Here is a 15,142-nt window from a genome sequence, read left to right as displayed (position 1 = left end):
TTTTACTTCACAACAATGGAAGAAAGGACCAAACACCCTGAGCTTAAAAACATGTATTAAAATTTTATTTACAGACATGTACAAAAATAGTGTCCCTCTTCCTGAAGTGTCCATGGACCCTCCCGTTGGTCCACAAATAAATACCAGTAGTGAATAGGGGTCAGGGTAGGATTGTGTGTGAGCGTGGTTTAGGTATATGAGCCTAGGGTGCTTGGTCTGTTGGGTTCATCACTCGGCCCATGAACAAGATGGATCCTGAAATGGAGAACACAACGAAAAACAGTTCACCAAGATGGTTTTTCATCTTAAAGGATCAAACCAGTGGTTTTTTGTTAATTTAAATTCCTAAAAGACACTATGTGGAGAATATTTGTGATTGTAGCACAAAAGAAGGCCTACTTTTTTGTTTGTAGAAATAAGACGGTGAAAACTGTTGCACTATATGTTGTATTTAGCCCATTCCTTTCTACTTTCCTGACAGCTGGTGGTTTCAATTAATTTCTGTGTGTTATAGCAGCAGACTTGTTTGAGTTGTGTAATCAATCTCTCACAATGAATCAAGTCTGTATACATTTTGTCAAACATAAGGATAATGTTGTTGTGGTAACTAAATCCCATTTTAAAAAAAAAGACCAAAACCCAACAATGTGTTGGTCCAAAAAATGGGATTTAAGACAAATTAAAGACCTGTGGCTGTAACAGCAGAAAAGAAACGCTACAGCATGCTTTGCAAAACATCTAATCATGATGTAAACTGTATGTGATTGGTCATAAGGAGTTAAAACATGCAAAACTACTGGGATGTTCAGTTAAGCAGACTGGAGTGGCAGTAAAAATAAATACCTGTGTTAATCTGTCGTAGCAGAAATAAGAATGGCCGGTCGGCCTTGAAAACAGGTGCACGGGATCGTTTGAGTAGCACCATAGCTGCAAGGTTACGAAATTATTTTATTATTCTGTTAAAAGAAATGGTTGCATGCAAGTAGAATCATGTTAAATGACATATCTATATAACTCATTTTATTATTTTGCAGGGTCATCTCTCACCTGTAGCAGCAGCTGCCTTTGTCCCATCTTCTGTGACTTCTATCCTCACTTCATGGAAGGCATCAGACACGTAAAGACTCTCCTCCACTGTCGGGAAGAAACAAACTGTCAGCTGCCAGCAGAGCTATAGTAATCTTTGTGTGGCCTTCAGCTTATGGTACGTTATACTGTTGGTTATCTGGGGTACCTTTAAAGCACAAACAACTGGAGCTTTATGGAGGTGTATTCTGTGAAAACCAGATGAATCACTGTAATAAAAAATCAACAGTTTGAATGTATTGTCGATGTGTATTGACCTGATATTCCAGTGAAATCAGCTGCTGTCGGGTTAAAGGCATCACTGATGCCCATGGCTGGAAGCGCTGACCTCAGATTGAACTTGTTCTGCATTCTGAACCTGTGAACACCAGATAACAAATTGTTTGTACGTCTGAGAACTTTGATCAACCAAGTCTTAAAATCTTCTGTAGCAGGGGGCATGATCTCAACCTGGGTAGGAAGATGTCCATTTTGGTTCTGCGCAGGCCGGTGTCCCAGGAGGCCAGCTGGTGAGCGGTGAGCTGGGACTCGAGGGAGGACAGCGGCGTCTTCCTCTCGCTGGCCAGGACCACCTGCAGGCTCAGGGAGTGGCCCAGGTACGGCAGCTCCAACACGGTGTAACGCTGATCTGATGCTGTCCTGAACTGACCTGCCAGGGACAGCAACAAGTTCAGGTGAGTAACATCTGACTATTTCCATTGATTTATTTGGTGATTAATGAAATGAAACTGAGAAAAACTAGCAAAACTATGAACAAACTGTATATTGTACTGTATATAACTATATACTTGACATTCACTTTACAGCATGATGGGTTTATCACAACAGTTATGTTGATGTTAAATTTTTGACAAAAGAGAAAAAGGAATTAGTTCTTTCTTATTTGATGGATGGATGGATGGTGTCACTTACCAAAGCTGACCTCTGTAGCCTGATACATCATGGGCACCTTGATGGCACTCCCATCAGAGAGGGTGAAGGGCAGGTTCTGGGTGTTGGTGAACAAGAACTGTTTCTGCCAGACGCCCCTGAAGGCCACTGTGTTGACCAGGGCCATTTGCAGCCGGTGTCCCCACCACAGGGCCTCTGCCTGGGCCTCGCCTGAGCCCGACAGCTCCCCGCTGCTGCTCCCTGCCTGGAGGGGCCACGTCTCATCTGCGAGGTAGGAAAGGGGAAGGGCAAAGTTTAATGTAAAGGTATGTCGTGTGCAACTCATCTCTTAGAAGCCAGCCGTCTCCAGACTATTGGCAAATGTGGACTGATAAATGAATAGAAGAAAAGCATTTGTAAATACACCCAGTAGAGGTTTTGGGGGGTATAATTTACATTAAAAACATTCCTCAAACATCTTGGGCACTATTTCACAACAGGGACAGGGTCACAAGATGTTTACCAGGATAAGAAAGCTGGAGAAAAACTATATTTCCTCCACACACAATGTTTATCTTCTCTTTATTGGACTTTAGCAAAAAACTTCATTTGAGGGGCCACAAGCTAAAGCTGTAAGAATTAAAATTAGAAAAGATAATGCTGCATTAATCAAGTTTCTAGGTCACTAGGGGGCAGAGAAACCCCACAACAAGGTGACACATTATCACTCTATAAAGTTGTTTTGGCTGACATGTTAGGAAACCGTTTCCTATTTACACATCCACCAGAAACAGAGCCACATTATCATTCTACTAAAGTCTCCTTTTAGCTCTGGACTGGACTCCATTTGCTCCTATGTTCACCAGCTCATCGCTAACTTTGTCTGCCTGCTGTTTGGTGCTGGGCAGTTAGCGTACAGTGGGTCCATTGGAGCTTGTTTGCAGCAAACAGCTGCCTGCTGGCGCTGGAACAAGGTTCATGACAGCGTGGAGACTGAACCAAACAGTAGCAGCTAAAAGAGGCTAAAAGGCTCCATGGAGCTGCAGAGCTGATGATAATTCTCTGTGGGTTCACTAAAAGCAAACCTTTTCATATTACACGTGGAAATGCCATTCATTCTCAATATGAAAATGGTAATAACGGGGCTCTGACTGTTTTAGAAAGCTGTCTTGCTTACCGTGATTGTGTCCAGCTCGCTCCAGCTTGCCGCGACTGTGGTTGGGCTGGCTGAAGTTGGCTCGGACAACGCTGGTGTTGGCCCAGGCTGCTGCATGCTGTGTAAAGTCAGTCAGGAGCTGGACGCCGCTCTGGACGAATAATGTGCAGGTCTGCTGCAGCCACATCCCCTGGCTGGTGTTGCTCATGTCACTCTGTGAATGCAACAGGAAGTCCTGTACCTGGGCATCTGCAGGATAAGAAGACACAGAGGACGGGTGAGATGTTGTGGTGCATTACGAGTTTTAGGAAGTTTATAAAAAGGGAAGACTTCCGTTTGAACTTCATCAGCTGGATATAAAAACATGTACGTATGCACAAGAATGGGTTTTGCACCACAGAGCTGCAAACTACTAAAATACTGCCAGCTGTTCATCTTTTTGAACTTGTTTAGAAGCAGCTTTACTATCTATCAATCGTCTGCTCTAGTTCAACACATGGTTATCAGCACTGTCAAAGAATTAGAATTCACACCACTTTCAAAAAACTGCTGAAAAAGGTTTCTGCATCAGAGGAGTCATTCCTGAAATGGTTTCAACTCAACAGCCTTTGGCTTGTTTCAGTAGCAACCTAACTGAATTTGCACCATATCCCTGCAGGACTGTGCACAAACAAATGCTCATTTGACTTAATTTGAGCTTTGCTTAACACAGTCTGCTGAGCACTGCAGACCACAGGGACCTTCTCATCTGATAAACTCGAGGCATTTGTAGATAAAATTATCCATATTGAAGTGAAACACAGGTTCTCATGACTGCAACATTTCATTAGTGCAAAGCAGTTATTATGAGCAGAAAGCAGTCAATTTTAGGTTGGCCTCGTGTCATGCATGATTTGTATTTTATTTTATTTTTGGTGTTGCTATTTTTGCGGGATTTTGTTTTGATTTTGAGTAAGGGGTAGATATGTCGACTTATTTACAGCAATATGCCAATTTTCTGGTTAATAATTCTTTCTATTCTTTTGCACTCTGCCTCAGCCTCTGATCTTAAATGTTTCTTTTTATATGTATGGCATTAGAAGAGCAGTCATCAGAATCAAATGAGTATTTTCTATAAGCAGTCACTACACAGTGTGATTTCTTTCTATTCTATGCAGCAGGGTTAAACTGAACAACAAAAGATTGACCCTCGGTCAGTTTGAACTGTTTTACTACAAAAACATGACTTTAGGGCTGAAACGATAAATCGATTAGTCGATCGTCAGAAAAGAAACTATTTTGATAATTGTTAAAGTCATTTATCACGCAAATGGTCCAAACATTTGCTGGTTCCAGCTTCTCAAATGTGAGAATTCCCGGCCTTTCAGTGTTTTCTATCATTGTAAATTCAATATCTTTGAGTTTTGGACTGCTCAGATAAAACAAGCACAAGTTTTGGCATTTTCTCTACTTTTTATAGAACACACAATTGATGATTTATGAAAATAACAGTTGCAGCCCTACACGATTGTGATGTTTTAGCTCAAGTTAATTTAAAATGACTTTCTGTGGAGCTGATCTCAGTTGAGGTTTCCTGCTGAATTAGAGCCCAATATCATCAGTTTCTATCCCTGACTGACATGTCAGATCACATCATGGAGGTAAAAGAAACAGCAGCTCCAACTCTTACTTTGTCTTTAATTAAAGCTTTAGTGCATAACTTTTTGATATTAATGAACATCCGTTACATTTGAGCCATTGCCAAATGAGTTGATACAAAGCTAATTAAGACTATCAGCTCCACAAAACTCTCTCTGTATTTCTCAACATGGCTATGTTTAGAAATTGATGTTGTCCCGCGACTTTCGCACGCAAGATAATGATCTCTTCTGAAGAGTCCATTATGTTTTTTTAATCTTCCGTGTCCTCCTTGGCTACTAGCAACTGCGTGGAGGAGCGGTGGGGGCGTGATTACGGAAGGCTTGTGTCATTAGGATGCAACAACAGTGGTGTTGTCATTACTTAGAATTCCTCATGGGGGGGGGCAATAGAAACTACGCACTATAGCTTTAAACACACTGACCTCTCGACCCAGAGACCGAGCTTCAGGAGTGGTTAATGAGATTAGAGTGTGGAGGCAGGTATTATGGCTCCAGACACCACTGTGCTCTGCAGGGCCAATAGCAGTAGCAGCACCGCTCCCCACTACCTGGTACCAACAGCACTGAGGGCTAACAACAACCTCTCCAACCTCACTCTCACAGCATGAGGAGCAGCTAATGCTACCTGTAACACAAGCTGTGCCTTTTTCATCTCCATATCAACAATCTGGGATGAATCCTACCCTTCACATTGTATCCGAGTGTTCCCTCCAGCTGAGCCAGTGTGTTGCCCCTGGCACCGAGCTGCAGCAGCCCCAGAGACAAGGAGACGCTCACTGGTGACACGATCAGGTTGGAGTTGTTCTCTGTCTCGATGAGCGTCTGATAGAGGCTGACAGCGAACCTGGTGTGCAGCTCCCCCATGCTGTCCTGAAGGCTGCCGTTACAGTGGCTTCTCTCCACCAACCAGAAACAAATGAAGAGTGAAGCCACTGGCAGGCGACACATGTCCTCAGTGCTGCAGGAGGGGGACGTATCCACAGAGTGCAACAGAAGACCCAAAAAACTAAATCCTGTATGACCAAAAGAAAGAAAGTAAATACCCCACTGAGGGCGGTGAAGTCAACAAGGAGCCAAGTCATATTGCGGTATCATTAAAAAAAAAAAAATCTGTAAAAGTTCTTGACTTACACTGCATGTGTGCTGATTTACAACTGTTTTGTTGGATGTAATGCATAAAAATTGAACGGTAGTTTATTGAAACATCAATTTCATAATTTCATATGTGGGTTTTGCATACATTTGCTGTATCGTGATATATATATATATATATATATATATATAGAAATCCGTAAAATATTGACTAAAAGTGTTTCATAAATTCTAGGTCAAATTTATATTAAGCAACGTGGAGTGCAAAATCTGAAAAGACATATTTAAGATGTATAAAAGACCACTAAACATTAAAATAGCAGGCAATATGCCAAATGGCAGCAGCAGCAGCAGCAATAACAGCAGCCATATTTGGCAAAATTTGTAAAGTTTACTAAAGTATACTATAGTAATTCAAGGTCACTGTGGAGAGATTAAAGCCAATTAGGTAATGTTTTGTCACCTATGGTGACGTGCAAATATCCAAAACATGCAGAACTATTAGTCTATAGGAACAGGGGTGGAATGTACATTTACTTAAGTACTTTACTTAAGTACAATTTTGAGGGTACTTATTTGCTTGAGTGGTCACTTTTGTACAATACTGTACTTCAATTTTTACTGCATTTTTTTAACAGCTGTAGATCACACTATAGCTCCACCTCGATTGGCTGCACCATTTAAATGTTGCTGACATGTTAATGCATGATATAATAATGATAATATAATACATTGCATTGTTGTATTGCTACTTTTAAATCATCTGAATACTTCTTACTGCACTACATAAGTGATGGAAAATGTAAATTTAGGAGCTTACTAAAATTATGATAAGTAGCCCACTAAGATGATAAATAGCCCTAACCCTAATAAGTGCTACAAACTGCCATTAGGCTTACACCTTAAGGTGACCATATATATATATATATATATATATATATATATATATATGATCATTTTTGTCTCCTCAGATGAAATATTATTGTGATCATTTTCCGTTTATATCTCAGCTCAGTTGAAATGATGCAGCTGCGGGTCCTACCTGCGAACAGGTGAGGTAGACTCCTTTTAACTCCAGCTGTTCTCTCAGACTGTCACCAACCATTCAGCCTCTGCAGGGGAGCTGGTGTCCTAGTCTGTCCCCGGCTATCTGTCACTGTCACCTGTTTCTTGTCACTGAATCAGTCCTCTGCTGTCCCCGGCTGTCGGTTCGGTTCTCCGGTCGTCTCTCACTGAAGCAGTCTGTTGGCTATAGTCATAAGACCGTGTTTAGAGGGCAACGCTCCGCGCCGTGTTTGCGGTCTCCGTCGGCGATGTCCGTACCACTCGTCCGGGATTCCTGCCTCCCCGGGGCTATAAGGAGCCAGGCGGAGGGAGGCATGTCACTGACCAGCAAATCCCAAACCGGGCAGAGGGAAGGAAAAAAAAACACACACACACACACACACACGCGCTCACAGCACGCATGCATGCAAGTTTTCTGAAATTTTACACCCAAGGTGAACATTTCTGCATACCTATCAGTGAACAGTTTATCCATGTTAATTCTGTGGATTATCTCTATTTTGAATTTTGATTGCTTTATTTAAATGGTGTGAGCACCAATACAATGCCGCTCACCCACAAAACTTATACATAAAATATATCTGGATGATGGATAGATACCACTAGAGGATATTGAGAAAATAGTAGTTTTAGTAGCCTACTAATCTGGGTGAACTGGCCCTTTAAATAGCCAGAGAAGCGAGACAGTGGTGCGTTTGAGAGGAAAAAAGTCCCACACAACACAATTATACAGCAAATAATTAAGAAGATCAGCCAAAATATGCTGTCTGTGTTGCTGACAAAACGGTTTTTTATTGGTTGAATTTACTATGACCATGTGTGGGCTAATGATGGTGTCTCTTATATTCCAAGAAAATGTGTTTTCATTTGTAACTATCTCTAAGATTTCTTAAAATGTCCTGCACCCAATGTCATGGAGGTGAAACGTTATGCACATCTCAATGTGGAGAGGGAAAAGATATGTTAATTAGGCCTACCACAAAGCAGGGGCCCACAAACTTTTTTTGCCCTGGCTTGTCTAGTGGGTTAATAGAGCTATGGAGATAGTTACTCTATCTATCTATCTATCTATTTATCTATCTATCTATCTATCTATCTATCTATCTATCTATCTATCTATCTATCTATCTATCTATCTATCTATCTATCTATCTATCTATCTATCTATCTATCTATCTATCTATCTATCTATCTATCTGTCTGTCTGTCTGTCTGTCTGTCTATCTATCTATCTATCTATCTATGCTTTGGGTCTGTTTGTGGACGTCATTATTGTTAACTGTGACATTTGTTAATTCTTACGGCATAAATATCATAGGATGCTATGAATATAGGATATCATATTTATTGCATTTTCTTTTTGTTGTGATACTTTTAGGGCTATAGAGTCCTTTTGTAGGAAAAACAAATAGAAATAGTTATTTTCAAGACATGCTTTCTGTTATACAAGCCATTCTGCCTTTTGTTGCGATGATCAAAAGACATTCTGCTCTGAGCATCACACTTCTGCGTCAGCATTTCTAATTGGAATCACTCTGTGGAATGTGGACTCACTCATCATGGACATGTTGCTGCTCCAGCATGTGTAACTGTAATAACAGCATCTCAGCCATCAGGAAGCATTTTATCAATGATGGGTACAGACATGGGCTGCAGCATGAAAAAGGAACGATATTAGAACAATAAAATATAATAGCCTAGCCTATATAACAATGTACAAAATCTTAAATAGTAATAAATTAGGCTTTATTTGCATATATAAAAACAGCAAATAAAAACCTCTAATTAAAAATCTCGTTGTGGATGATCTCTTCAAACCTTGCACAGGATAAAGATAAAAAGCTTTCCATTGGGATTTGTTGATTTACTGTAAAAACAAGTCTACATGCCACACTAGCAGCAGTGCTTTGAGATAAATGCTAACGCTAGCATGGCAACATGTTTACATGGTGTTTTTCAGGTAAAATGTTTACCATGTTCACCATCTTAGTTCAGTGTGATGCCATGCTAACAACTGAGGCTCATGGTAATGCCATTAGTTTTGCAGATATTTCGAGTAATCATAGACCAAGGTGTTGGACAAATTCAAAATTTGACCCGATGATGGCGCTAGATGAAGAGTAAGGAGTCACTAAAGTTTTTCTGAGGGAGATATGAATGTGTGACCAAATTCCAAAGCAATCCATACTAATAGTTTTTGAGATATAGCATTCAAACCCCTAAATGCAGTGGATGAAAAGTCAGTTATGCTACAAAACTTTTTTTGGCAATCCATCCAATAGTTGTCCAGATGTATCAGTCTGGATCAAAGTGGTGGACTGAGGGACAGATTGACATTTCCATCGTCACACAACAGTTCTAATCATTCACCAATGTTTCATTCAGATGTTACTCTTGCTGTAGTAAATAAGTGTCAAACAACCTGTGAAAAGCGGTAGGACCAATACAAATCCTCCCTTACTATGTAAAACAAAACTGCTCGACATCTCTTTAATCCGTTAGTTCTTTGAATGTAATTACCTTTGAAGCAATTACATAGATAAAGCTTTATTGAGTGTGCACATGATCCGTCATTACATTTTACAATCTTAACAGCTATTATAATGTAGTTATTTTGCAGTGAGAAGGAGCAGAGAAAATAAGGGACTTTTGCATAATTAGATTTTTACTGGAATACATCTCCTTGATTTAAGTACAGATTTGATGTACCTTTACAGTGCACTTGTCATAGTCATTGTCACTGGCAACACACAACATATACACTCAACTGAATGCATATGAAGACAAGAACATGAAGAATTGCCCATAGTTTATGATGGTATGCCCTGTATTTCACCTAAAATCAATCTGCTATGGAGTGAGCTCCCCTCAACTGCCCCTCTTAATTGGGTACATGACAGTCAGCAAAATAAATTGTGGACATTTTTTCCCATGAAGGAGAGAACATGATTGGTAGCCATCAGGTATTTGGCTGCTTTGTCTAATGGGGGATTCCGGCCATTACTGGACTTGACTAATTAGTGGAGGCATGGCTTGGCTTCATTAAACGGAGTCGCCACATTCTTTAAAACCCAACGCCCCAACTACAAACACAGGAATTTGGATTTTTAAGGACTGGGATGGAGGGCATGAGATGTCACGGTAACTGACCAAAGACAATTGTTTGAAAAGATGCCACCATAAACAGCAGCTTTCATCTTGGCGGTTGTGAGGCCTTTGAAGGAACACTATGTTAGAGGTTCATATTTGTGAAGTAGAAATAATGATTTGAGCTCTCTGTTTCTGATCCCTGGACCAACTGCAAAGCAAGCTGCCGCTGCTCTGAGGGGTCAGGATGGAGGGCAACAGCGTCACTCTGCAGTGGGGAGATGTGCTCAGGAGGCCGCTGCACGCTAAACATAATCATTCTTCACTTATCTGTGCAGGTAATTATGTGCACCTGGCACTGTTTCAAAAGAGCATGCTGATATTAACAGGACAGTCACTTTCACTGCTCTTTGAGCTGCCAGTTTACCCCGCAGTTTGGTCGGCTGCCACTTGGTTACAGCCAGGCCAAACTGACCTGGCATGCCAACCACTTTGTGCCAGGCTACAGACAATACTGCTGTACTACATGACGAGCTGCTCTGCCCTTTTGGGGTCAAAGTCTCAAATCTTCATAAGTAAACGCACAAGAGTCCAGTCTAAGCCTCAAGTCTGTTGATAAGATAAGAAGTAAAAGAGGGAGCGATAGTGTCTCAGTGTATAAGCGTGTTTCTGATTCTGTTGCTATATTTAGTGATGTGGTGTTAATTGAAGAATTAGTTGTGTACAACAATGGAGAATTACCTTTACTGAAACAAATGGTAAATGGACTGCACTCAGGGGCGTCGGACTGGGGGATTGAGTACCCAGGGCCCAAAAAGATGCTAGAATGAATAACTGTGGATGCGGGGAGAGGCCCATAGAAAATGCCTTTCTACAGGGCCCAGAATTTTGTGCTACGCCCCTGACTGCACTTATACTGCATTGTGCTTTTTCTTTACATTAGCGGACAAAGTGCTTCAGAAATTCTTCATTCACACACACACACACACACACACACACACACACACACACACACACACACACACACACACACACACACACACACATATGTTTGTTTTACTATCTTTGTACACACACACACACACACACACACACACACACACACACACACACACACACACACACACACACACACTGATGACCGTTGACCTACCATGTAAAGCACCAATTTGTGATTTAGCGTTTAGCTCCAGGACACTTCGACGTGTGTGTAGGGAGAGCCGGGGATGGAACCACCAACCCTGCAATTAATAGACAAAATATTGCTGTCACAGTGTGTCCATTGTAATTGCAGGGCTGATTGTGAAACCTCCAGTGTACATACACTGAGAATTGACTTTTTTAGGGAGTGTAGACATTAATGACGTCTATATTCTGGTCCACATCCTCAGCCCGTTTTCACAATATTATAATCACAACATAACGCGTTATCGCAGAAGAGTTCTATGAAATCAGAAACATCCTTTTGAAAACATTATGAGATGTTAAGTGGGTGCATCCTGCTAACTGAAATGAATTAATCAGCACCTCTTGTGGCTCTGTATCTGTATATAGATAAAAGATATTACAAGATTAACAAGCATTCACTGGTAATGTTAGTGTATATTTCAGAATTGTTTGGGTTTAGGAGTAAAAAAAGTGATGCATGTCATTGAAATGTCCTCAACAATGATTCTTATACCTAACATTTGCACGTGCATGTCAGTCTGTGTTTCCAGGTTGTTGTTTTTTGTGTTACTCCATGAGAGTTCTCCCTTCCATTTCAAAATATGTTCATTGATGAGTGTCTGCGATGCCTCCGCCTTTCCCCACTCGGCAGTAACTTAATCCCTAACTAACGGAGACTGTCGCCAGGCTCTCCATTCAGAACGCTCACCCTAGTACCCTTTCCACCACCTGACCTTTGACCCCAAAGGGAAAATGATAATGAACGGAGGAGGAGGAGGGGTTTACAGCGTAGAATAACCACAAACCACAGGAATTCTCTGTGGAAAGAAGAAGAAGGAGGAAATAGGACAACAACAAAGAAGGATGATAAAGATGAAAAAGACTAATGGAAGAAAGAAATACAGATTCAAGTCAGCGTCCAGTGTTGTATAAAAGATGAACAAAAGAAAAGGAAGACGACAAAGGACCACGTTGCAAAGATATTGCTGTTGCCAGTATACAGTTTTAAAGCAGCCTATATGAAAAAGTTGCATACATGAAAAATGGTTTCGAAGCAGCCAAGAGTTCAGTGCTAAGGAGAGATACATTGAGCACAGTTTGGCTGGGATTGACAGACTCATTCTGCTTCACCTCCAGTGTCCTACTTCCCCTCAGGCTCCTGGGCCTTTGGGCAGTTCAGGCGGGGAGGGATTAGAGGGGATGCTGGTGTGCGGGGGCTGGGCCAGGCTGCAACAACGCCAGCAGCGCTGTGAGCCGGTGTCGCCAGAGCGATCTGCCAGGTACGCCACAGCGGATTAAAGCTACTAGTGCTGGCACTGTGAGAGGGGCGACGTGAGGGGACGTGTCCCACGTAGCTTTCACCCCGCAGGAGCATGGCTCTGGAGAACCGTGGGAAAAATGTTTGGTGGTTGTTATTTGGAGAGTCAAGACAGCAACTTTAAAAAGCAGAAATACCCTTAAATGTTTGAGAAATATCCTAAACATTCACTACTGCAAAAAAACAAAACAAAACAAAACAAAAAATAACCGAACAAAGTTTTAGTTTTATGTTGGTTCGAACATTGTATCAGTTACACTGTGGAGGTTTTGGTTTGTGCAGCTTTTCTCTATAGCACCATCTGCTGCCATTTGGTACTGAAGTGAAAGGCTATCTTCTGCATTCAAGGTTCAGTTTTGTACTGTATAGCTGCAGAAGTACCCATACTTCTGGTTAGGAATAATGCTTTGCATCAGGGGTCTTTGATGTTTTTTTTTAGGCCAAGGAGCCCTCAGCTGAAAAAGAGGGACCCCTTACTATATATATTGTATTAAATTGAGTTGCATATTAAACTGGGCCTACAATAACGTGTAGGGCGGCCTAGAGCCAACACATTCCTTTTTATGTTGCATAAATACTAATATTATTAAAATAATAATTGTTGACTTATTCATATATTTATATATCATGTTTTAATGTTAAATATTGGCACAGTGAATATTTAAGCTTAACTGTATCTGTGGATGGCTACCTTATGGCTACCTTATCTATGGGCCAGTAAGCCTATCATCAAAAAAAGATGTATCTTTACAAATAATATGTTGGATTCATGTTATCCATCCATCCATCTTCGTCCGCTTATCCGGTGTCGGGTCGCGGGGGGAGCAGCTCCAGCAGGGGACCCCAAACTTCCCTTTCCCGAGCAACATTAACCAGCTCCGACTGGGGGATCCCGAGGCGTTCCCAGGCCAGGTTGGAGATATAATCCCTCCACCTAGTCCTGGGTCTTCCCCGAGGCCTCCTCCCAGCTGGACGTGCCTGGAACACCTCCCTAGGGAGGCGCCCAGGGGGCATCCTTACCAGATGCCCGAACCACCTCAACTGGCTCCTTTCGACGCAAAGGAGCAGCGGCTCTACTCCGAGCTCCTCACGGATGACTGAGCTTCTCACCCTATCTCTAAGGGAGACGCCAGCCACCCTCCTGAGGAAACCCATTTCGCCGCTTGTACCCTGGATCGTTCTTTCGGTCATGACCCAGCCTTCATGACCATAGGTGAGGGTAGGAACGAAAACTGACCCGGTAGATCGAGAGCTTTGCCTTCTGGCTCAGCTCTTTTTCGTCACAACGGTGCGATAGATTGAATGCAATACCGCACCCGCTGCGCCCGATTCTCCGACCAATCTCCCGCTCCATTGTCCCCTCACTCGCGAACAAAACCCCAAGGTACTTGAACTCCTTCACTTGGGGTAAGGACTCATTCCCTACCTGGAGAAGGCATTCCATCGGTTTCCTGCTGAGAACCATGGCCTCCGATTTAGAGGTGCTGATCCTCATCCCAACCGCTTCACACTCGGTTGCGAACCGATCCAGTGAGTGCTGAAGGTCGCAGGCCGATGATGCCATCAGGACCACATCATCTGCAAAGAGCAGCGATGAGATCCCCAGCCCACCAAACTGCAACCCCTCCCCACCCCGACTACGCCTCGATATCCTGTCCATAAATATTACAAACAGGATTGGTGACAAAGCGCAGCCCTGGCGGAGGCCAACCCTCACCTGAAACGAGTCCGACTTACTACCGAGAACCCGGACACAGCTCTCACTTTGGTCATACAGAGATTGGATGGCCCTGGTAGAGACCCCCTCACCCCATACTCCCCGCAGCACCTCCCACAGTATCTCCCGGGGACCCGGTCATACGCCTTCTCCAAATCCACAAAACACATGTAGACCGGTTGGGCATACTCCCAGGCTCCCTCCAGGATCCTTGCGAGAGTGAAGAGCTGGTCCGTTGTTCCACGACCAGGACGGAATCCGCATTGTTCCTCCTCAACCCGAGGTTCGACTATCGGCCGAACCCTCCTTTCCAGCACCTTGGAGTAGACTTTACCAGGGAGGCTGAGAAGTGTGATACCCCTATAATTGGCACACACCCTCTGGTCCCCTTTTTAAAAAGAGGAACCACCACCCCAGTCTGCCACTCCTTTGGCACCGTCCCAGACTTCCACGCAATGTTGAAGAGGCGTGTCAACCAGGACAACCCCTCCACACCCAGAGCCTTGAGCATTTCTGGACGGATCTCATCAATCCCGGGGCTTTGCCACTGTGTAGTTGTTTGACTACATCAGTGACTTCCGCCTGGGAAATCGGCGACAATCCCCGTTATCCTCCAGCTCTGCCTCTAACATAGAGGGCGTATTAGTCGGATTCAGGAGTTCCTCAAAGTGCTCCCTCCACCGCCCTATTACCTCCTCAGTGGAGGTCAACAGTGTCCCATCCTTACTGTACACAGCTTGGATGGTTCCCCCTTCCCCTCCTGAGGTGGCGAACAGTTTTCCAGAAACACTTTGGTGCCGACCGAAAGTCCTTCTCCATGTCTTCTCCAAACTTCTCCCACACCCGCTGCTTTGCCTCTTTCACGGCAGAGGCTGCAGCCCCGGGCCCTTCGGTACCCTGCAACCGCCTCCGGAGTCCTCCGAGATAACATATCCCGGAAGGAC

At 43.0% G+C, this 15,142-nt stretch overlaps 1 protein-coding gene across 1 annotated transcript; it reads right to left on the bottom strand.

Moving 5' to 3' along the window:
- Positions 1–165: 165 nt before the first annotated feature.
- On the bottom strand, positions 166–5,700 carry serpine3 (serpin peptidase inhibitor, clade E (nexin, plasminogen activator inhibitor type 1), member 3). Its single transcript, XM_028590303.1, has 8 exons — positions 5,436–5,700; positions 3,109–3,361; positions 1,999–2,210; positions 1,537–1,735; positions 1,344–1,444; positions 1,048–1,134; positions 844–927; positions 166–255 (listed from the first exon to the last, which is right to left on the bottom strand). The coding sequence occupies exons 1-8, from the start codon at positions 5,698–5,700 to the stop codon at positions 203–205; spliced, it is 1,254 nt and encodes a 417-aa protein (XP_028446104.1). The 3' UTR covers positions 166–202.
- Between the last annotated feature and the right edge of the window lie 9,442 nt (positions 5,701–15,142).

Source organism: Perca flavescens, chromosome 11 (assembly GCF_004354835.1).
Source record: "Perca flavescens isolate YP-PL-M2 chromosome 11, PFLA_1.0, whole genome shotgun sequence".
Lineage (NCBI taxonomy): Eukaryota > Metazoa > Chordata > Actinopteri > Perciformes > Percidae > Perca > Perca flavescens.
This window is presented reverse-complemented; position numbering and strand designations above follow the sequence as displayed.